This window comes from Humulus lupulus, chromosome 5 (assembly GCF_963169125.1).
Source record: "Humulus lupulus chromosome 5, drHumLupu1.1, whole genome shotgun sequence".
Classification (NCBI taxonomy): Eukaryota; Viridiplantae; Streptophyta; class Magnoliopsida; order Rosales; family Cannabaceae; genus Humulus; species Humulus lupulus.
Window position 1 is genome coordinate 230,087,631 of NC_084797.1, and position 24,343 is coordinate 230,111,973.

The 24,343-nt window shown below is 44.1% G+C and overlaps 1 protein-coding gene across 1 annotated transcript; it reads left to right on the top strand.

Annotated features, from left to right (window-relative positions):
* The first annotated feature begins 21,157 nt into the window (after positions 1–21,157).
* LOC133834037 (protein DETOXIFICATION 49-like) lies at positions 21,158–23,130 on the top strand. The gene has a single exon (XM_062263561.1). The coding sequence runs from the start codon at positions 21,212–21,214 to the stop codon at positions 22,775–22,777; it is 1,566 nt and encodes a 521-aa protein (XP_062119545.1). The 5' UTR covers positions 21,158–21,211; the 3' UTR covers positions 22,778–23,130.
* The last annotated feature ends 1,213 nt before the right edge of the window (positions 23,131–24,343 follow it).

The window sequence follows — 24,343 nt, forward strand, 5'->3', positions numbered from 1 at the left end:
AGTCGAGTCTATCGGGGTCGTACTCCAGACTGCAAGGGCCGAAGTCGAGGCTACCAGGACTGAACTCCAGGCTGCTAGGGCCAATGTCGCCACATTGCAGGAGAGAAATGCTTCCTTGGAGGCGGAGAAGACTGCCATTGAGTACAGGTCCATAGACCGCGCCCTATACAGCGTGTGGAGGCAGGATCCCAATTTTGATTTCTCTTCTTTTGGTGAGCACACCGTCGCTCGAGCAGCCATGTGGAGCGCCCGCGGTAGGAGGCCCTGAAGTAGTTATTTCATAACTTTTGTCAACTAGCCCACCATGGGTGTATGCTCTTTTTTGAGACTTTGTAATATCATTATCATTACTATTTTTCTTTTGTAAATCTTGTCATGTCCTCAAGACTCCCTTTTTTAATGTATATATACATATATGGTTATTTATCTCTTATTCCACTGCATTTGAGGCCCTTTTGAGCCCGTATGATGGGGTTTGGCAGGTTCCCCTCTTTTATTTACCAGGTTGGAGGTCCTTCGGAGCCCGTGTGAAAGGGTTCACTGGGACCTCTTTTGGTGCCTCTTGATTACTTTTATAAGGATATTTTGACCCCTTGGGTCTTAGCTATCCTTTTAATATATTCTTGCGTGCACTTTTTTTTTTTTTTTTGTGAGAAACGTCCTTCTCGTCGTTATTCATAGTACTATTTTTGCAAGGGTCTCTTTTAGGACCCTTTTTGGCTAGACGGCTTGGTGGCCGCTCTAGACTTATTATTGTCGTTACCATATTTTTTTTTTTTTGAAAGGCCCGATGGCCTCCTTGATGTTCACAAGGGTAGCTAATCCTTGTGATCCCAGGGGATGCCTTGTAAGGACTTCGCTTAAGGACCTGATATAGGGGGTCCCTCTGGGATCCCCCGTTAAAGGGTCCGTTTTAGGGTCATGGTCCCTTTTGGGTCCTCCTGATGGAGGTTCCTTCTTGGGATTCTCCCCTTTGTTGTGTGCTTTATCTTCACGGGCCACTAATGCCCCCCAAGTGTCTGGTGAAGTTTACTTTGGCAGGCACTTTGATTGATGCTCATGTAAAGTAAAAAAAATGGGGTGCGGAGGTGTAACTAATTTCATTCATAGAATTCTGGCTACAGCAATACATATAAGGTTCTCATAGGAAATAAAAAAAACTTACACCTACTCAGGAGGTTTTCTAAGTAACTCTTTGATTATTCTCTACCATACTAAGATAACATGCAACGCTTTTGAAAACCTATCCTTTTAGGACTGGGCGTGGGCGCCTTACTAGTAGTACTTCCTAAGGTGCTCCGCGTTCCATGCTCGAGGTAGGATGGTGTCGTCCATGCGCGCCAGCTTATAAGTGTTTGGGGGTATGCACTGAGCAACTTGGTAGGGCCCCTCCCAGTTCGCCCCAAGCACTCCTGCCCCTGGGTCTCACGTGTTGGGGAGTAACTTCCTTAGCACCATGTCGCCAACTCTGAAAGTTCTCTCTTGCACCCTCGAGTTGTAGTACCTTGCTGCGCGTTGTTGGTATACCGCCACCCTTATTTTTCTTTTTCCCTTCTCTATTCTAGCATGTCCAAGCTCTCAGAATGAGCTATGCGGTTGGCCTCGTCTCCATACGCCTGTACCCTGAAGGAACTCACCTGTATCTCAACTGGGAGGACAGCCTTGCACCCATATGCTAAGGAGAATGGGGACTCTCCCGTGGTCATGCGAGGGGTGGTTCTGTAGGCCCATAGCACATTCGGAAGCTATTCCACCCAAGCTCCTTTCATCTTTTCTAACTTGGTTTTCAGGTTCTTTTTAAGAACTCTTTTAATGGCCTCCACTTGCCCATTGGCCTGTGGGTGTAATACTGTTGAAAAACTTCTCTTTATCCCCCTTCCCCTACAATATTCCTCAAAGGCTCCCCCCTTAAACTGGGTGCGTTGTCAGAAATAATTTTGTAGGACACTCCGTATCTACAGACAATGAATTTGTTGACAAATGAGGTGATGTGTTTGGCAGTTATCTTCACGAGTGGCTCCGCTTCAACCCACTTGGTGAAATAGTCCACAGCTACTACTGCGTACTTCGCCCCTCCCCTACCCGCAGGAAGGGCGCCGATCAAGTCTATCCCCCAGATAGCGAAGGGCCAGGGGCTGGTCAGGCTAGTTAACTCATTTGGGGGCCTCCGAGTGTAGTTAGCGTGTTTATGGCATTTGTCGCATTTCTTGGCAAAGTCGCTTGCATCTTTTTCCATTGAGGGCCAGTAGTACCCTTGTCTTATGGCCTTCCTAGCCGTTGACGGCCCGCTCTCATGGTTACCACACTCTCCTTCATGTATCTCATGCAGTACCTTTAACGCCTCCTCCTTCTCTACACATCGCAGAAGTGGCATTGAGAACCCTCTCTTGTATAGAACCCCGTCTATCAAGGTGTACCTAGCCACCTTATACACCAACCTTTGGGCCTCTTTCTTGTGCATAGGCAAGGTTCCTTCCCCCAAGTATCTTTTAATCGGCTCCGCCCACGACTCCTTTGGGACACTAACCATATGTATGTCCGCGCTTACGATGCTGGGTTTGGGTAAGTACTCCACGGGTATCGACTCTAGGATATCCCCATCCTTGGTGGAAGCCAGCTTCGCAAGTGCATCAGCATGGGAATTCCTTTCGTTGGGGATCTGCTATATGCTATATGCTACTAACCGTCCCATATAGCCTTTCACCCTTTCCAAGTAGGCTGCCATCTTGGGTCCCCTCGCCTGATATTCCCCCTTTACCTGGTATACCACCAACTGAGAGTCGCTAAAAATACGAAGGCGCGTCACTTTTAGCACCTGGGCTAAATGCAAGCCAGCCAGGAGCGCCTCGTACTCCGCCTCGTTATAGGAGGCCTCAAACCCGAACCGGATCGCACAATACATCTTGTGTCCCTCGAGTCCTGTCATCATGATACCTGCTCCAGATCCTCCTTCATTGGATGCCCCGTCCACATGCAGACTCCATTACTCAAGATCCCCTCATTCTTCCTCTTTGACAGGCTGCTCCCCTTCTTCACTTCTTCCTCCATTCGGCTGACGGGTGAACTCCACTATAAAGTCTTCCAACACCTGTCCATTGATGGAAGCTCTTAGGGTATACACGATATCAAATTGACTCAACTCAATCGACGATTTCATCAGCCTCCCTGAGGTCTCAGGTTTATGCAAGACCTTCCTTAAAGGACTATCCGTGAGAACTTCAATTGCGTGTGCATGGAAGTAGGGCCTCAACTTCCTCGAGGCCACAAATAATGCATAGGCCAACTTTTCAATCTCTGGGTACCGGTTCTCCGCGTCCACCAAACGCTTGCTGATATAGTACACGGGTTGTTGCTGCTTCTTCTCCCCTTTAACCAAGGCTGCACTTATGGCATGTTCAGACAATGCCAAGTATAGGTATAGCTTCTCGCCTTACTCAGGTTTCGCCAACAGGGGTGGCTTCCCCAAGTGCTACTTCAGCTTGATAAATGCCTCTTCACATTCCTTATCCCAAGCGAACTTTTTGCTCCCTTTGAGGATGTTAAAGAAGGGGAGGCACTTATCGGTTGACCTTGAAATAAATCTATTAAGGGCCGCCACCCTTCCCGTTAAGCATTGCACTTCCTTCTTGTTCTTAGGCGGGCTCATCTCTATTAGGGCCTTTATCTTATCAGGATTGGCCTCGATGCCTCTGGAGTTGACCATGAAACCCAAGAATTTTCCTGAGGATATATCGAAGGTGCACTTGACGGGATTCAACTTCATTCGGTACTTCCTAAGTGTGTCAAACATCTCACCAAGGTCCTTGTTGAGCTCTGTGGAATTCTTGGTCTTTACTAACATATCATCATCATACACCTCCATGTTCCTTCCTATCTGGTTAGCGAACATCTTATTGACCAACCTTTGATAGGTGGCACCCGCGTTCTTCAACCCGAAGGGCGTCACCTTGTAACAGTAGAGCCCTTTATCCGTAATGAATGACGTATGCTCTTCATCTGCTGGGTTCATTGGAATCTGGTTGTACCCCGAGTAGGTGTCCATGAAGCTCAGTAATTCATGTCCTGTCGTCACATCTACTAACTGATCTATCCTTGGGAGCGGGAAGCTGTCCTTAGGACAAGCTTTATTCAGGTTTGAGAAATCAATGCAGGTCCCCCATTTCCCATTTAGTTTTGGGACTAGTACTGGATTCGACACCCACACAGGGTAATAAGACTCACGGATAAACCCATTGGCCTTCAGCTTATCGACCTCTTCCTCTAAGGTCGCGTACCTTTCTGGGTCTAGCGCCCGCCTCTTCTGCCTAACGGGCCTCGCTTCTGGGGAGATATTTAGATGGTGGCACATTACACTGGTATCTATACCCACCATATCCTCATGACTCCATGGGAATACATCTAGATTATCCTTCAAAAACCTTATCAACTCCTCCTTCACGTCATTTTGCAGGCTTCTCCCTATCTTCAGTTTTCTCAACGGTTCTTCCATCACTGTAACCTCCTCGACTTCCTCCACTAGTTTTGCTCTTGACTCCTCCACGACTCGAGGGTCTAGCTCCTGCGGACTCCCCGCGGGCACACGTAGCGCCTCATGTATCACCATGGCCATTGGTTCCTGCGGTTTCACAGGCGCACGGAGTGAGAAGTTGTAGCACTCCCTTGCTTCTTTCTGTTCTCCCTTCATACTTGCGACCCCTCCTGGAGTTGGGAACTTGACAACCAGGTGATATATAGAAGTTACGGCTTTCAATTCTCTTAGGGATGGTCTCCCCAATACCGCATTGAAAGCTGACGCACAATCTACTACGACAAAGTTAGCCATGACTGTAGTCTGCCGGGGTTGCCCCCCCATGGTGAGTGCCAATTTGATCATCCCTAGGGATTGCATTGAGTCCCCCATGAATCCGTATAGGGAAGATTTTCAGGGATTTAGATGATGAATGCTCATTCCCATCTTTTCCAAGGCAGGGAAATACAGGATGTCCACCGAGCTCCCATAGTCCACTAGGACCCGATGCACACGCATATTTGCCAATTGAACTGTCAACACCAGCGGGTCGTTGTGGGGAAAATGTACCCCCCGCGCATCCTCCTCAATGAATGTGATCAAGTCATTTTCCCCCTTGAAGCTTTTTGGGGGTTGTTGTTCCAAACTTATGACGCAGGGTGGTGGACTTCGTCGGGCCTCTTTTGCATATCTATCTCGCCCCTTCCGAGAGTCTCCCCCAAATCCTGGACCTCTGAAAATGGTTCGGACCTCTCCCTGTATTTCTGGGGCTCGCCCTTGCGTCTGGGGTATCGCAAGCTCGTCCTCTGGCTTCGGCCTTTCTCTCCTGACATAACGGCCTAGATGCCCCCTGCGGATGAGCTCCTCAATTTCCTCCTTCAAGTGGATACACTCCGTCGTGGTGTGCCCGATATCCTTGTGGTACTGGCAGTATCTACTAGGATCCCTTTTGGACCGGTCCTTTCTCATTGGTGGGGGCTTCTTGAAGGGAACTCGGTCTTCATTGGTGAGGTAAATATGCTCCCTGGTATCTGTAAGGTTTGTATAGTAAGTGTAAGCCGTTTCCCTATGATCACTCCCTCGTTTGGTATTTATCTGTTGATCATCTCTCGACCCATCATACGCCCTTTTCTTCTTTGTTACATTTGACCCGTTGTTAGCTGGGGGCTTCGCGTTGGACCCCTCTTTTCCTACCTTTAGGTTTGCGTGGCCATCCTCCACGCGAATGTATTTCTGCGCCCTCTCGTAGAAGTCATCTAAGTCGGTGACTTCCTTCTTCAGCATGTTGTCCCACAACTTGCTTCCTGGGCACACCCCGGCTGTAATGGCCATTTTTAACTCTTGGCGGGTTAGGCTCCCCACTTTCGCAGCCTCCATATTGAACCTGTGAATGTAGCTCTTCAGGCTTTCATTTTCCCCTTGCTTCACGTTGGCCAGGCTGGTGCCTGGCATCGTGTAGTCCCGCATGGCGTGGTGCTGTTGGAGGAATTCATCAGAAAACTACTGCCAGGACCTGATGGACCCCGGCCTTAATCTTTTGAACCATTTATAGGCGGGTCCTTTCAATGTGACGGCGAAGCAGTGGCATCTGGCTCCACTACCAACTCCTCTCAGTTTCATCAGGTCATTAAATGTGTCCAGGTGGTACTTTGGATCCGTGCTTCCTTCGTGGGGGTCATATTGGGTTCCTTAAAGTTGGCAGGGAACCAGATGGCTTGAATCTCCCTCACGAAGGGCGACTCATGGTCGAAATCTTCCTCAAAAGCCTGACCGCCAGAGGCGGTGACGATCTTGCTTCGCAGGCTCCTCATTTCTATGTCCAGGTCCTACCTCCTCTTGCTTAGAGAGTCCCTCAAAGCGGACGGGTTAAGATCCGCCTTTCCCTTGCCCTCTCGAGGCGCCATAGGGGGCGTGGTCCTTTTACCCGCCCTCTTTTTATTGAGCTCCTCCCGTAAATCCGAGGGTGCTCTTATAGAGGTGACCTCGTCCTCGTTGCGAGGGGCAGCGTTGGTTCTTGGCTCTAGTTTCTGGGCCTGCTTCGGTGGTTCAGGATGTTCGCGTTGCTTCGCTTGGGGGGTGTTACTGGTAGAGTGTCGGGTCCTCCCATCATCTACTGGTACGGTGGTCTCTTCCCCCTTCCGACCTTTCTCCTTCCTCTTGGGCAAGGTCACGCTTGACTTACCCTGCAATAGGCCATTCGGCACCTCTTGCATATTCTCCAGGGTGGTCTCCAACCTTTGGTTCTTACAGTGGAGCTCACGTATTTCTTCTTCATAGAATCGAGATTTCGAACTCGAGCTCACGGAATGGACCCGGGGATGTTTATCGGGCCTCGCGTAGAGGGGCCCGGGTCCTACCGGCCGGAGTTCGGTACTTGGGGTGGTCTAGGGAGCGGGAACTCATTAGCATTTCCCAGTGGTGCTCTTGGAGGACTCTCTACAGGCGGGACGTCCGGTGACGAGGCCTCTCTATCACCCTCGTGAACCTCAAGGGCTCCACCTCTCTGGGTGGAGGGGGATCCTTCATGGAGGCCTTCAGATGGACTCCATTAAGGTGGACCTCCACCTCTCATGGCTCCCTGAGTCGCTTTGAACGTCTTGGCATTTCTTCTTTCTTGAAGTAATGGTAGAACAGTAGCTTGGAACTTAAGTTCCCACAGACGGCGCCAAACTGTTGACGGTGAGAACTCGTCAACTAAGTTAAGTCAGAAAAATCACAGAGCTAAGATTATGCAAAGGAAAACTCTCAGAATCTAAGTATCAACTCTAAGAACAATTGTAACAAAATAATGGAGAAATCAATTTTCATTCACTAAGATGCACTTGCTACAGTAAATTTTCCAACCCCCCTACAGGTAGAGTTAGAGTCCATTTTATAGTAGGCTCTAATGGCCCTGGCTACATGGTGGTCTAGGGGACCAGATGGTACACAAGTACACTAAGAGGAGAGTGGTTCCAAGGGTAGTGGTATCGGCTCTGGTACATGGTCAGAGTCCATGGGAGCACCTCACATTTTGTACCCGGTCATGACTCCACCACTCGCTTTGTACGGGTGTCAGAGACGTGGTGGTGGTGTAGCCACTCTTCGTACTATTTCCAACCGCCACTACTTGTCAAGCACAGGTGTCATGCCCGTCCCCTGATCCTAGCAGGCATGTACGTACCCCTTTTGAGGTACCTTGTTCGTACTCTTTTTGTCTCTTGTGGGCCACCTCGACCACTGTCATCATGCACGCGGGGCCTTGGGACGAGATCCATTGGGGCGAGGTTGTCTCACACGCGTAGCTCTTTGGGAGAGGCCTTCACAAGATACCGAGAGGGTGGCACTGCTTTGCGGATGGGCCTCGGGCGTGGCTTCGCGTGGGTGAGGCGGCAGGGACACGGCCTCGCGCTTGGGTGCGGCCGAGCGAGGCGGGCCAGTGCGGTGCCTTGCGCCTGGGCATGGCCGAGTGAGGTAGGGCCTCGCGCCTAGGCATGGCCGAGCAAGGCACGGCTTCGCGCCTGGGTGTGGCCAAGCGAGGCGGGGTGGTGCCTTGTGCTTGGGCATGGCCGAGTGAGGCAGGGCCTCGCGCCTAGGCGGGGCCTTGTGCCTGGGTGTGGCCGAGCGAGGCGGGGCGGTGCCTTGCGCTTGGGCATGGCCGAGTGAGGCAGGGCCTCGCGCCTAGGCGTGGCCGAACGAGGCGGGGCCTCGCGCCTGGGTGTGGCCAGATGAGGTGGGGCGGTGCCTATCACCTAGGCATGGCCAAGTGAGGTAGGGCCTCGCGCATAGATGTGGCCGAGCGAGGTGGGGCCTCGCGCCTGGGTGTGGCCGAGTGAGGCGCTTGCCAGAGGATGGTGGCCCGAGCGTCTCGCGGCTCAGACACTCATTTAGGCCTTTATGGGACCTTAGCGCGCGTCTTGGATCTTTTATGGGCGTGGAATATTGAGCATCCACACCTGGGGATAGGACACGGAGGAGAAGCTTTTGACAATGTCGTACCTTTGACAGAAATCGGTGAAGAGGTCACTGTCGAACTGCGTCCCATTATCTGATACGATTTTCTTTGGTAGCTCGAACTGGCAGATAATGCTTTTGACCACGAAGTCGAGGACTCTCTTGGAAGTGATTGTTGCCAAGGGTTCTGCCTCAGCCCACTTGGTGAAGTAGCTGATAGCCATCACCGCGTAACGAACCCCTTCCTTTCCAGTAGGGAGGGCGCCAACAGAGTCGATTCCCCAGACCGCAAATGGCCACGGGAACGAGATCATCTTCAGCTCGACTGGTGGAGCTCGGGCAACTGTGGCAAATCGCTGGCACTTGTCACATTTCTTGACGTATGAGATCGAGTCCTTCGACAGAGTGGGCCAGTAGTATCCTTGCCTTAAGACCTGCAGGGACAAGCTTTGCCCTCCAGTGTGATCTCCGCAAAAACCCTCATGCACTTCTTGTAAAATGGTCTTTGCTTCACCTGGCAGAACACATTGTAGGAGGGGTAGAGAATGCCCATGCCGGTACAGTAGACCTTCTACAACCGTATACCTTGGAGCCTGGTAAAGTACCCGCCTTGCACCATTACGCTCTTCAGGTAACTTTCCTTCTGTGAGATAATCGAGGATGGGGGTCATCCAGGTCGGTCTGGCATCGATCATCTCGACCTCCGCCCCAACTTCTTCTATGCTTGGTTTCTCCAAGAACTCTACCGGTACTAATCCCAAAGTCTCCGTCTCCCCGGAGGTGGCGAGCTTGGCAAGGGCGTCTGCGTTGACATTCTACTCCCGAGGTATCTGCTCGATTGAGACCCGTTCACATGAAGACAACTCGACTTTCACCTTGGCCAGGTAAGCAGCCATCTTGGTTCCTCGTGCTTGGTATTCACCTAGCATCTAGTTTACCACGAGCTAGGAATTCCTGAAACACTGAATGGAGTTGGCCTTCAGCTCCCGGGCCACCCTTAACCCGGCCAATAAAGCTTCATATTCAGCCTCATTGTTGGAAGCCTTGAATCTAAATCTCAACGCCAAGTGGAATTTATGTCCTTCTGGGGATATCAAAATGATTCCAACCCCGGAGCCATTCTCGTTAGATGAGCCATCTACGAAGACCTTCCATGATACCTAGACCGAGGTGGCTCAGGGCAAATCTTCCACAGGATCTTCTCAGAATCCTGTGCATTCTGCCACAAAATCAGCCAGGGCCTAGCTTTTTATTGCAGTTCGCGGGGTGTACAGAATCTCGAACTGGGCTCAATAGCCCACTTCAACAAATGTCTCGATGCTTTAGGTTCTTGCAAAACCTAACTTAAAGGTTGATCGGTTATGACATGTATTGAGTGGGATTGGAAATACGGCCTGAGCTTTCGGGAGGCCGTGATGAGACAAAATGCAATCTTTTCCATCAACGGATATTAGGATTCAGCTCCGAGAAGCCTCTTGCTGATGTAATAGACTGGTTTTTGAACCCAGTCTTCTTCTCGGACCAATACGGTACTAGCTGCATCTTCTATGACAGCTAGGTAAAGGAAAAGAGGCTCTCCCGCCGTTGGTTTGGACAATACGGGCGGCTCGGCCAGATTTGATTTTAGGTCGAGGAAGGCACGTTCGCACTCACTGTCCACTCGAACTTCTTATCCCCCTGGAGCAGGTTGTAGAATGGCAGGCACTTGTCGGTGGATTTAGAAATAAACCGATTAAGGGCTGCCACCCTTCCTGTCAGGCCTTGAACGTCATTTCATGACCGAGGGGAGGGCAGCTCGAGCAATGACCTGATCTTATCGGGGTTCGCCTCGATTCCTCTAGTGTTGACAATGAAACCCAGGAATTTTCCAGGCGCATCCCCGAAAGTGCAGTTCTACGGGTTAAGCCTCATGCCGTATTCTCTTAGTATCTTGAAGCATTCCTCCAGGTCGGAAACATGGTTATCGGCAGTTTTCGACTTGATCAGCATGTCGTCAACGTACACTTCCATGTTCTTCCCGATCTGGTTAGCAAACATTCTGTTCACCAATCTCTGGTATGTAGCATCGGTGTTCTTCAGCCCGAACGGCATGACCTCGTAACAATAGACGTTAGTTGATGTCATGAAGCTAGTGTGCTCCTAGACCACTGGATTCATGGCGATCTGATTATAGCCAGAGTACGCATCCATAAAGGACATGAGCTCGTGCCCCGCCGTGGCGTCTACCAATTGGTCGATCCTTGGCAAGGGAAAACAATCCTTGGAGCAAGCTTTGTTCAGATCGGAGAAGTCGATGCAGGTCCGCCATTTCCCGTTGGGCTTCGGGACCAACACAGGATTGGCGACCCAGACCGAGAACTTAGCTTCGCGGATAAAGCCGCACTTTTTGAGCTGGGCTACTTCCTCTTCTAGGGCTTCAGCTCGGGTTGTTCCTAGGCACCTCTGTTTCTGGGACTTCGCAGGCACGCTCTTATCCAAATGGAGGGTGTGCATGATGAGGCTTGGACTGATTCCCACTATGTCCTCATGTGACCATGCGAACACATCTAGGTTCTCCTGTAGGAACTTGATTAGCTCCACCTTCCCCTTGCCACAGAGGATTTTCCCGAGCTTAACCATCTGTGAGGGATTCTGTGGATCGATTTTTACCTCCTCGAGCTCTTCGATAGCTTGGAGCTCGGACTTATCCTCGCCTACTCTTGAGTCTATATCATCACTTAGGATGATATTTTCCCCTTCGGTGCTTTGAGGTTTTTCAATCTCAGGATTAGGCAAAGGTTCCTAAGATTCCTCATTTCCATCCTGGACGGTCATCGTCAACTGCTCGGGTTTTAATTTTTCCTTTGTGGAAATGTTGTAGCATTCCCTGGCAGTGAGTTGATCGCCACGGACTGTGCATATCCCCGTGGAAGAGGGGAGTTTCAGCGCGAGGTGGCGGATGGAGGTAATAACTTCAAAAGCTATAAGTGTGGGTCGACCCAAAATGGCATTGTACGCGGCAGGACAATCAATGACCACAAACTCGAGGAGTTTTGAGACCGTCCGAGGTCCTTCTCCCAATGTGATCACCAGCTTAATCGTTACTATTGTCACCGATCCTTCTCCAGAGAATCCATAAAGCATCATGGAGGTTGCTTTTAGCTCGGTGACAGACAAACCCATCTTCTCCAGCGTGGACCGGAATAGAAGGTTTACTGAGTTCCCATTATCGACCAGCACTCTCCTAACCCTCCAATTAGCGAGCTGCACTGCTACGACCAGAGGGTCGTTATGAGGGAACTGGACGTGTCTGGCATCTTCTTCAGTAAAAATGATTGGTTGCCTCTCCAATCGCCGCTGCATTGGCAGATGCTGCTCGGAGACGAACTCCACTCCGTTATGAGCCTTAAGTTCGCTGACGTACCTCTTTTAGGCACCTCTGCTCGGGCCAGCCAAATGAGGACCTCCCGAGATTATGGAGATCTCTCCTCCTATCATTGGAGGAGGGATGTCCTAATCTATCCGAGATCCGGGCTGACTGACCGGGACTTCCGGAGCTGGACGGCTTGCGGGAACCCTGTTCTGGGCATACTGAGCCAAGGGTCCGGCTCTGATGAGAGTCTCGATCTCATCTTTCAGGTGTCTACAATCATCGGTATTGTGGCCGATGTCGTTGTGGAACCAACAAAACTTGGAAGGGTCTCACTTTCCCTTCTGGTGCTTTAACGGCTCCGGCTTCTTCCAGGGGAGGCGAGCAGAATTTGCTAGGAAGATGTTCTCCCTAGAGTCGGTGTGCTTCGTATAAGTTGCGTAGACCGGCTTAAATTTTTCTACGGACTTATTCTTCTTTGGGCTGTGCTGGTTTCCCTCATTGCCCCCCTTTCTCTTGCCTCCACCAAACTGGTTATTCTGTGTAACGGTCTGGGTCGCTGTCACGACCTCCGTTACCATTCCAGCGGGCTGCTCAGGGGCCTGGCTAATTCCTGCGCCTGAGGCTTGCACCTCCTCCAGGTTGATCCACCCCTGGGACCTATTTAGGAATTCATTTACGGTGCTAACTCCCTTCCTCTGTATCTCATTCCAAAGTCCCCCTCCGACGAGGATTCCAGTCCTCAAAGCCATGAGCTTAGAGCTGTCATCTGCATCTCTGGCCCGAGCAGTGACGTTTTCAAATCTGCTCAGGTAAGCCTTCAGAGGCTCATCGGGTTATTGCCTTACGTTGGCCAGGGTGTCGGCCTTGACGCGGGCAGCCTGGGAAGCTCGGAATGCTCTCTTGAAGTCTGTAGAGAAAGTTTTCCATGAGCTGATTGACTGTTTCTTACTCTGCTTGAACCATTGCCTGGCCGGTCCAGTCAATGTGGAGGGAAATATTAAACACCTTAGTTCGGGGCCAATGTTGTGGGCCATAATCAGGGTATTGGACATACCCAGGTGATCTGACAGATCTCCATCTCCGTTGAATTTGGACAAGTGCGGCATACGGAAGCCGGGCGAATATGTCGTTGCTGCTATGCTGGGGGCGAAGAGCTCGAGTTCGTCCCCAGAATCATATTCGTCCTTTTCTTTTTCTGATAGGAACTTCCTCATTAGCTCCTCCATCTGAGCCAAGCGCTCAAGGGTTCTATCTTGATTTCCTTGGTTGTTCTGGGGCTGTTCCACAGCTCTGGATCCATTGTACGCGTTTGGCGGGTTATTGTCCCTCCTATCTTGAGATTGGTTATAAGGGACGTTCCCGTTGTTGAGTACCTCGGACAGGTCTTCCCTTAGACAAGCACAGCTGCCGTTTCCCACTGAGTTTCCTCTTTGAGAGTTTAGACGATCTCGGAGGTCGTCCCTCGGGGTGGCTTGAGGACTCTGCGCCGAGCTCAAGCGTTGGCGCAGGTCTCCTCCAGAAAGGTCACTTCGGTGGCTTCCGGTCCAATAGCTCCCGTTTGAGAAACTTGGAGCCCGCCTCTGGGGGTGAGGATCCGGGACTTCTCTGGGCACCCTGCTATGATGGGAAGGCCCTACGGAAGGTGGATTTCTCCTACTGCTCCCATGAGCTGGAATGTCTCGGATTGGGTGAGGGGGAGACGGATATCTTATCGGTGAAGGATGATGCCTGACCGGGGATGCAATCCTGGTCCCGTCAGGGCGGATTAGGTTAGGTTGGGGCCGCTCGGCTCTGCCAACCTCCGGGTCCTGAACTCGGCAATCTGAGCACGGTGCAGGACGGCTGGCCGAGATGGGTTGTCGCTGTGAGCCCTCCCCGGATCTCCTTTGAGAATTCCCTCGAGCCCTCCTGGGTGCACTCGAGGGTGGAAGTGAGCTAGGAGTTGAAGTTCGGACCGATCGGCTGTACTGCTGCTCAACCCTGGGTAGTTCTTCAAAGGTTGTCTCCCGATGGTGCGATGTGGGAGTAGAGTTTGACGTCGGGGGTCTAGTCGACTGGCTAGGCCTGGACCGATTACCCCGGCAGGACTTATGAGTCTTGCCTTGCCTCTTTCCGACGTTAGCGTCGGTTGTAAGAGGGGGTAGTCGGGCCAACACCTCCTGAATCTGTTGGTTAGCTTTCGTTAGCTGACTCCTCAGTTGTGCATTCTCCATCTCCACCGCCGTGTAGAAATCTGGGTTCAGATTAGGTGGCCGGGGAGCCGAACTTCCAGTGTCATCTTGGCCTATTGGCTACTTGCCCGGCCGCTGTTGAACCTCAGGATTCTGATCATCGGAGATGGCAGCATGATGGGCCTCATGCCCATCATGTTGGCCCGCCTCGTTACCATGTCTTGAGCGAGTGACCACCATGGTTGGGTATTTGCGATAGCACCAATCGAACAAGCTCTCAATGAAAGCACCAAACTGTTGACGCGGTTCTTCCCCAACATGTAATTAATAGAATAAGAGAATGGGATTAGTGCTAAGTAATGAACCGTAACAGATGAATGATCTTAAAATAAAATGGTGATACGAATACTTTTTTAGGTGGTTCAAAGGTTAAAATCCTTCTACTCCACCAGCCAATATTATTGCTAGTTTTCTTATATTCTTTACAGGGTATTTCTTTACACAATAGATACCAACCCTTTGCAACACCCAGGGTCTCCATATTTATAGGAGAGGGCACCTGGGGGTTGGCAAGGGGGGCCATCTCGTGACCTTCTTACCCATCATGTCACTTATGTGACATTCATGATTAATTCCTAAAACCTGACAAATGAAATGTGGTCTAATCAATAGGTAAGGGGGATAATGGGCCGCACGGCCCAACCCAGTCGTGGGTGCCTGAACACGCACGTTTATGCTGCGTGTCCGAGAATTCAGGGATATATCAGACACGTGATGTCTGATATATGTACGTTTACATTGCATGGTTGACTTTATAAAGGGTCATAGCTTCCAACTCAAGCTCGTACCTCAAGTTGGATGTCTTCTTAACCCGCGGTGTCCATACCTCTGACCCAGCTCCTTAGTACCCTTAGTAAGCCTTTGGTTACCTCGATTGTGGAGCAAATTGAGAAAAGAAATTGGAAGAAATTTTGTTCTCATTCTTATGCTACAGTAATCCCTATAGTACTAGAGTTTTATGCCACTGGAATTTCTCAAGTTACGACTATGGCTACACGACCAGTACTAGAGTTTTACACTATGTACTTTAAATAGTGCTTAACTCGCTAAACGAGTCATTAGGTCATAAACGTGCATCTAGGTGCTATTAATGGGCCAAGTTTAATATCGGTCAAATGAATGGATATATTTTATTTAAAACGTTAAACTGAACATGGGATCCCATAAAAGAGTTTGCAAAGTTATTTACAAATTAAAATGGCAATTACAATTCAAAAGTTACAACTCATCTACCTAAGCGGAAAAAAATAGGGTTAAACCCTAGTTCCCCTGAGAAACACCTTGGTCGTGGTGGTCAAGCGGTCGCATATGTACACGTCGCCACCTGAGCTCTCCACTCAAGGGTGGATAAGTTTTTCTTTCCCTTTACCTACACCACATAGCACCCGTGCGCCAAGGCTCAGCAAGAAATCTTATTACTGCATGTACACAAATATAAATAAATGATCATGAAATCATTCTGGGGCTTGCAACCCTAATCAGATGATGACTAGTAAGTCAATCTGGGGTCCTTCGTCCTAGATAGATGACTCTTAGGCCTTTCTGGGGTCCCATGCTCTAAAAAGATGACTAATGAGACATCCTGGGGTCCTGTGCCTTGAATAGATGACTACTAAGTCTTTCTGGGGTCTTGCGCCCTAAGCTATGTGACTATCAAGTCACCTGAGCCTTTTTGCCCTGGCTCTGAGTAACTAGCCTTAGACTAGCCAAGCGCTTTAGTTTTCTTTGACCAATAGGTCGATCAAGCATTTAATGGTCATGTTGATTAGATCTAATCATTTTGGTGCGCATTCAATACGTTATTGCCACTCTAGACTCATAAGTCAATTCCATACAACCAGCGATTAGTATTATTGTCGATCATGACTGATAAGTAAGAGCATCACGACCAGTACTAAACACCATTGTCGTTTCTAACTAAAAAGTCAGTGTCATTCACAAGTAAGCAATGTTGTCAGGTATTTACAATGCAACCAATGTCCATATATAGAGCACTCAACATGCCTCATCAATAATCATGTATGGCACATACTGGGTGCAATTTTCTTACATCAGACTTGAGCGTAAAATAAATAAAGAAAGACCCTTGAGAACGATCATGTCCATAGGCCCTTAGCAGTCACCTAATCATAACCAAATATGAAACCCCATCAATAAAATAAGTAATAAAAGATTCATGGACTAAAACCCAGCCCCGGGGACCTCGAATCCTACTAAAACGATTAGTAGATTCGATCCCGAGCCTTAAGGTTTGAAAACCCGCGCTTAAAACCAAGTGAAACGATGCCTGGCCAAAAAGAGACAAGTGGGCCGCGACCTGCCCCCAAGGGCCACGGCACGCCTCCCAAACAGACAGGCCCCCTGTCTGGGTGCCAGGGGCGGGCAGTGACTTGCGCCTGAGGGTCGCAGCGCGCCTGCCAGACAGAGCCCAATGAAGGCTTTGGGGTCTACTCAACTCGCGGTCCCCAAGAACTCGGTCGCGACTTGATCCCCGCGAACCTAGCTCCCCTGCATATGCCTCAATCAAAACTCAGCCAAAACTCATCAAACAAATCCCAATATCACAACCTAACATTAATACAATATAACCACCAATCTTACAACAAAACCCAAGCTTTATATCACTTAAAACATCACGAAATACACAACTCCAAGATCAAACTATCAATCTTTCAAACCACCTAAAATGCTGAGTAAAACCTTGAAGTTTAAGCTGAAAATCCTTACCTCAATCCTAGAATTAACACCTTCAGTTGCTGCAATACAATTCTAAACTCTCAAGCCTGAAATCCTTAAGTTTAATCTTCTAGCTTGCCTCAAACACCAAACTGAGAGAGAGAGAGAGAGAAGTGATCGAGAGATATGAGAGAACAACTCTATTTTGCCTTAGTTCCTTCTACATCCTGCTTGGCTGAGTTTATCTAATGGTCTAAATGACCAAAATGCCCCTAAGGCCATTCTAATCCCTCAAAGCCACCCAAGGGCATAATTGTAATTTCCACTGACCCCGTTAATCATAATTAACGTCCTCCAAATCCCTCTACTCCTAATATCCTCAAATAATTATCAAATCATATCCCATTACCCACTCATTCCCGATAATGTACTAAACACCAATTTACCCATAGGCTCACCTCGAACCCAGTAATCAACCCTGCTATGACCAAAACGCTAACTTGCATCCTAGGATCGTCTTATGTCGAATAACTCAAACATAATCACATAATATTGTGATCTCACTCATATATCACATACATGCACATAAATATACAAATATGCCCTTACCGGGCTAAAATTACAAAAATGCCCTTCTTTTAAGAAACGACCCACATGCATGAAAATGTCATCATATAATAATATAACTCACATAATCATGCATATAATCACATTATCTCATATGAAATCAATTATGGCCCTCTTGACCCCCTAATCCAGGCACTAAGCCACATTAGGGAATTTGGGACATTACAGCTACAGTGAGAGAGGTTAATGTGAATTTTTTTAATTGCGGCAATAAATCAATTTTATGGGCTTCCTAGCATACAAAATGATGAGTATAGCCAAATAGTGGATAATCCTGACTTTGATGAGATCATCCAATTTCTGTGCAAACCGAACACTCAATGGATCTTAACTGAAACAAATCATCCTATTAAGTTTAAGTGAGATGCGATGGGAGTTATTGAAAAAGCATGGCATGAGTTTATCAATGTGAAGTTCTTTCCAACTAAACATACCAATGATGTGAAGGCGGATACTGCCATACTTCTATATGCCATTTTGAAGGGTAAAACAATTGATGTGGGGCGCATAATCAAGTCATCCATTCAAAATAGTTTCAGACATGTCTCTAAGGGGTTCTATCATCCCATCTCATTACCACCATGTGTGCTCAAGCTGGTGTGAAATGGGATCCTTCTGAGCCTTTGTTGTAGCCTATGCATATACTAAATAGATCATCCATCACTCACTTCAAGGTCACTGGCACTATTGGGGTGAGCTCACCTTCTCAAACTTAGGCTAGGCCACCGCCATCAACCAAAAATATGAGATTGGTGGACCGTATGACACTTGTGGAGGAATCTCTGTACAATGTCTCTATAGAGTTGGATGCTCACCATATGGAATTCCAAGCACACCAGCAACGCATGATTAAGTGGGCCAGCTATTAGGATGTTTGTTTCAGGATGAATGTTATGCACCTTGGTATGGGGATGGCAAACTATCCACCTGCACCACAATGGTTTTAGCCAAATCCACCATCTATTCCCATGATGCAAGATGACGAGAATGAGGAGGAAGCTGAAGATGATCAGGCAGATATGCTTGATGAGTGAGCAATTACTTCAGTTGAGGGAGTTTTTCTTTTTCTTTCTCTTTTATTTTATTTTTCATTGAGAACAATGTACTGTTTAAGTGTCGGGAAAGGGAACAACTGAAACTGAACTGCTTTGTTTTTATTTTTTTTATGTTGCGTTGTTTTTATGTTGTTTTTTATCTTTAGTTTATTTTAGGTTTTCATAAGCATGGTTGTGTTGAAAGTTGTCTGTCAATGATAAAACATCCGATTGAGATGAGACTACTCCTAGGAAATTGATGAATTCTGCATGAATTGTGTGCTTAACTCTTGTGTGGTTGTTACTTAAGCTTGATCTTTGATTTTTAAACATAATGTGTGTACAATTAGATTTACTTTTGCACTAGTATTTGGAGATATTTATGCGTGCTATTTATGCGTACAATTAGATTATATATAGTCTCGACCACTCTAGAAACTATTGATTAATTGTTTGAAGTGAAATCCTAAGTATACATGATTAAGAAGCTGATTAAGGCATGTTCTTTGGATCGTTTGAGCCTTTCAAGCTTACTCATGAAATTGAATATCATAGTTTCCCATTTTTGAGCCATAATGACCAATCTTTTTCTTTTATAAACCAATATCTAAATCTTTTGCAGCTTGAAATTGTTATCATTTTTGTGACTCATTACACCATAGTTTTATATGATTGTTTGATTTGGTGAGTTGGGTTGGATTATGGATTGTAAGAAGTGAAAATTGTATTGGTTTGTTGGATTATAATGTGAAAGTATATTATCTACTAATTCTCCCAATGAGTTGAATTGAAAAAAAGAAAACAGAGAAAAAAATATGCATAGAGAAATATTGAAAAAAAAAAGTTCAAAAGTATAAGTATGAGGAGAAATAGTAAGATAAATGTGAAAAGAAGAAAAATATATTGTTGAAATTAAAATATGTAGGACCTTATATTAAATTTCACCAATTACATTAAAGTGGTACGTATTGGGAATATTTTTATATTTATCAATAATGAGGGATAAATAAGTAGGAAGAATGCGATTCGAACGACGTATCTGCTTGTTTCTGGTTTCTTATTAGAACCAAATGTGCTGGATAAATTAAAGATAGATGTATTTTTTTTATTTGTTTATATTGTTGTAAGTTCAATAAATTAATGGGTTATTCTAAAGTAAAACATAGAATTTTATTAATTTTGACTAGTGAGTTGAACCTAGAAGCCCTAAATGCAGTGGCTAAACTACGAACATAGAAAGAAAAAAAAAAAAAACCCTTGACACAGCAATTAGGACAAAAGAGGAAATCAGCAATAAATGAAAAGAAAAAATATATATGGCTATTTTCTTTTTTCGAGAAAACTATATATAGAATTTAAAAAATACAGATAAGAAACACTTAAAAAGGAAATACTCGACGGATGTTCTCTAAAGTTTAATAAGGAAAATAATGGATGAAAAAATATCATTTATTCTAAACCAAATTTTAAGAAGAAAAAAAATCACCCTAATATATGGAATAAATATTTTCTTAATTTGTGTAATATTCTTGGAATATATACACATTATTTTCAACAAAGTAGAAGATTCAAAATTAGAAAACGTCTAATCTCATTGACCATAATTAAGGGCACTCAAAGACTGTGCATAGTCGGACTTAAAACGGTCCAAACTCCCCAAAAGAAACACCACCATTCCAACACCATCAATAATTATAGTAATTATTATTACGAAAACTTGGCCTATTATATAGTACCAAATTAGGTTCATAAACTCTACCAAAAAAGAGTCCAGACTTTTCTTTGATTCAACCTTGTGGGGATTGGGACCCACTTTGTGCAGGCCCCAAATAGTGACAATATGGGTCGTTCGTAAAATGACTGCGCTCTGTAATACTAATAGTAATACTACTACTCTCTTACAAAGTATTTCATGAGTTGAAATAACTCCAAATAATTCGTCAAACTATATCTTTTGTTTTTTCCCTTTTTAAATTTGTTTTTTATTCTTTCCAATTTTAATTATTATTATTTATACTCACACCCTATACGTATAAGGCAAAAAGAAGTCGTACCCATAATAAATACATCTCTCCTATACAATAAATGTGTAAATAATATAAGTTTTTTATTTTAACAATTTTTTATTTTTTTAATATTAATTTTAATAGAATATTTTTATATTTAACAAAATATTTTTATATTTAACGATAATTTATAAACACTTAAACTTAAATAAAATAAAATAAATAATTAAAAAATTAAAATAAGATATTTTTAAGATATTTTATAATAATAATAATTTTAAAAAAATAAATAATTAAATAAATTAAAATAAGATATTTTTGATATATTTTACAATAATAATTATTTAAAAATAATAAAATCATATATTTTATAATTTAATAAAAATTATTTAAAATTAAACTTACTTATTAAAATAATATCATATTAAATATATAATATAATTTACTGTCAATTAACAACAAACTGTTTTAAAAAAAACTAGCAAGAAACTTAAATTTAAAATCCACCTATAATATTTAATATTATATCAAATATATAATATATAATTTTTTGTTGTCACCTCCAAATTAAAAAATTAGAACAATCATAAACTTAAATAAAAATAAATAAATTATTTAATTAAAATATAATATTTATTTAAAATTGACATAATATTAATATAAATTTAATAAAAATAATTAATAAATTCTATAAATAATAATAAACAAATGTACATACTTGTATCTAGTATATATACACAAAAATGTCTGCCTTTAAATTCATTCTTCACCTCTCTCTACAACTCTAAACCTCTCTCTCTCTCTCTGAATCTTTTTCCTTTCGAAAAACTCAAGAGACAAAAACTATGTGCCACCACAATTCGTCTCCTTCCTTGTGCAATTATGATTCAAGCCCCCCTAAAACTCTCTCTTATAGACGCCAAGAGTCAGATGAACACACCCCTTTGATCACAGCTTTAGAATTACATAATCAAAATCCCCAAAAGATCCATCTTTCTCAGGCAGTTTCCGAGGCCAAATGTATAGCCAACATAGCTCTTCCCATGGTCTTAACTGGGCTTTTGCTTTATTCTCGCTCACTCATCTCCATGCTTTTTCTAGGTCAACTTGGCGAGTTGTCTCTGGCTGGTGGGTCACTTGCCATCGGATTTGCCAACATTACAGGGTACTCTGTTTTGTCAGGACTCGCTATGGGGATGGAACCCATTTGTGGCCAAGCTTTTGGAGCAAAAAGGTTCAAACTTCTCGGGCTTACCTTGCAGAGAACAGTGATTTTGCTTATGTTGACTTCTGTCCCCATAGCCATTTTATGGTTAAATATGAGGAGATTCTTGCTACTTTGTGGTCAACAAGATGATATAGCTACCGAAGCTCAATCTTATATACTTTTCTCTCTCCCTGATCTTATCGCTCAATCGATTCTACACCCTTTGAGAATCTATCTTAGAACTCAATCCATAACGCTCCCTCTCACCTTCTGCGCCACCCTTTCGATCATTCTCCACATTCCCATAAACTATTTTCTTGTCTCCGTTCTCAATTTGGGTATTAAAGGGGTCGCCTTGAGTGGGGTTTGGACAAATTTTAACCTAGTGGCATCATTAATTGTATATGTTGTAATCTCAGACCTGTATAAGAAAACATGGGTTGAGATTTCCTCAGAGTGTTTCAGAGCTTGGAAGTCTCTTTTGAGTTTAGCAATACCAAGCTGCATTTCGATTTGTCTCGAATGGTGGTGGTATGAGTTCATGATTTTGTTATGTGGGTTGTTGCTTAATCCTCAAGCAACCGTTGCTTCAATGGGGATTTTGATCCAAACCACAGCTCTAATGTACATTTTCCCGTCTTCTTTGAGTTTTGGTGTTTCAACAAGGGTTGGGAATGAGCTCGGCGCAAACTGTCCCCAAAAGGCTAAACTTGCTGCCATCGTTGGCCTCTTATTCAGCTCTGGTTTGGGATTCTCGGCATTGTTGTTTGCTATAATGGTTAGGGAAGTTTGGGCCACTATGTTCACACAAGACGTTGAGATCATTGCATTGACATCAATGGTTTTGCCTATAATTGGTCTTTGTGAGCTTGGAAACTGCCCTCAAACAACGGTTTGTGGCGTTTTGAGAGGCACTGCTCAGCCTTCTCTCGGCGCTAATATCAACTTGGGCTGCTTCTACCTTGTGGGAATGCCAGTTGCTATTTGGTTGAGCTTTTATGCAGGGTTCGATTTTACAGGATTATGGCTTGGTCTTTTGGCTGCTCAGGGTTCGTGTGTGGTGACCATGTTGTTTGTTTTGACTCGAACCGATTGGGAACTTCATGCTCAAAGAGCCAAGGAGCTGACAGGGAGTATCACAGTTGAAGAAGATGATCATGATGATGATGATGATGAAACAAAGGATTCTTTTTGGAGAGTCTAATAATAATAATAATTATAATAATAACTCACAAGTGGGAATCATTTGTGTAGTTCTTTGAGACCCCTACTACATCGACCAAAATTGGAGAAATGGGAGGGGTCTTACTCATAATTCATTTCTTTATGATTCTTAATGTGATTCTTTTCTTCTTTTTTAACTCTAAAAAAGATTCTTACATTTAGAGGTGATAAGTAGCAGTAGAGGGGACACACATGATATGCTTATATAGATAGATAGTCTTTTGTTTTATACGTTGGTTTTCTCTCATCAGAAAAAGTAGAAACTTTAGTCCAAAGTGATCATTTTTATTCATTAATTGATTATTCTCTCTTGTTCTCTTCCAACTCTCTATGTGTTTTCGACAGCAAATAAACATGACAAAAAACAAGAGACCCCAAAATATTTTTTATTATTCTTGTCTTTTTTATTATTTTTTAACTTGTCTTTTTTATCCTTTGCTTTTCTAACCCCTAATAAGATAGAAATAAGATAGAAATCATTAATTGGGTTAGCCATTTAGTTTGAATACAACAAAAGTAACATCTTCTTGCTTGTCATATATAAGATGTATGTACAGTAACTAACGTATGGGATACTTAACAATGAATACCTGAATTTGGCATTTATATATCATGTACACTAATTGGATCATCAACAAACTATAACATAAGAAGATACATACCATATGGGCTTTGCTCATCCAAATTCAACTTCTATGTCTCAACTTGGAAACATCCCCTCATAGTTTTTCTGATTTTCACTCTCACCTCCACATACCATTACACCACTTCCAAAATATATATTAATATATATATAAATAAATATATCGTTTGGTGATAATTTTTTAGTTATAATATAATTTTTTTTGGCTAAATATTCAGTTACAAGTTGTTATGATGTAATTTTAGTCATAATCTATTATATATAATGATAAAATTTTATTGTGTCTTTATTCATAATAACTTGTGATTTTTGTAACTAATACTTAGTCATGAACTATACATAGTAATTATATAGGTATAGTATTTTTTTTTAATTTTAAATTCTTCACTTATAGTCACAAATTTTGCTATGACTAAAACAAGAACTTTTGTACGTAGTCTTGTTTAGCTGGAAAAAATATATATATATATATATATATATTTTACAATATAAGAAGATGTATTATCGGTCATGATACAATTTTGGAGCATTCCATAAAAAAAAAATCTCACTTATATAAAAAATGTGTAGATAAAGAATTTTTTTTGTTTTAATGATTTATTTTGTTAACTTTAATGAAATATTCTAAATATTTAAAGAAATATTATTTTAAAACTAATTAAAATAGATATTTATTAATTATATTAATATAAATTCAAATATTATAAAATATCATTATTATGTATTTAATATAAGACTACATATATAATAACTATATTAATATAAATTTAAATTCAAATGTTATAAAATATTATTATTATAATAATATATAATAAGTTGAAAATAAAATATTAAATAATAGAGAAGCTCTTTTTTTGAAATTTTTCCCGCGCTTTTTTCTCTCGGTGTTTCTACATCGGCACC

Excerpts from the sequence above, each read along its gene's own strand:
- LOC133834037 (XM_062263561.1), top strand. The coding sequence starts at position 21,212 with ATGTGCCACCACAATTCGTCTCCTTCCTTGTGCAATTATGATTCAAGC.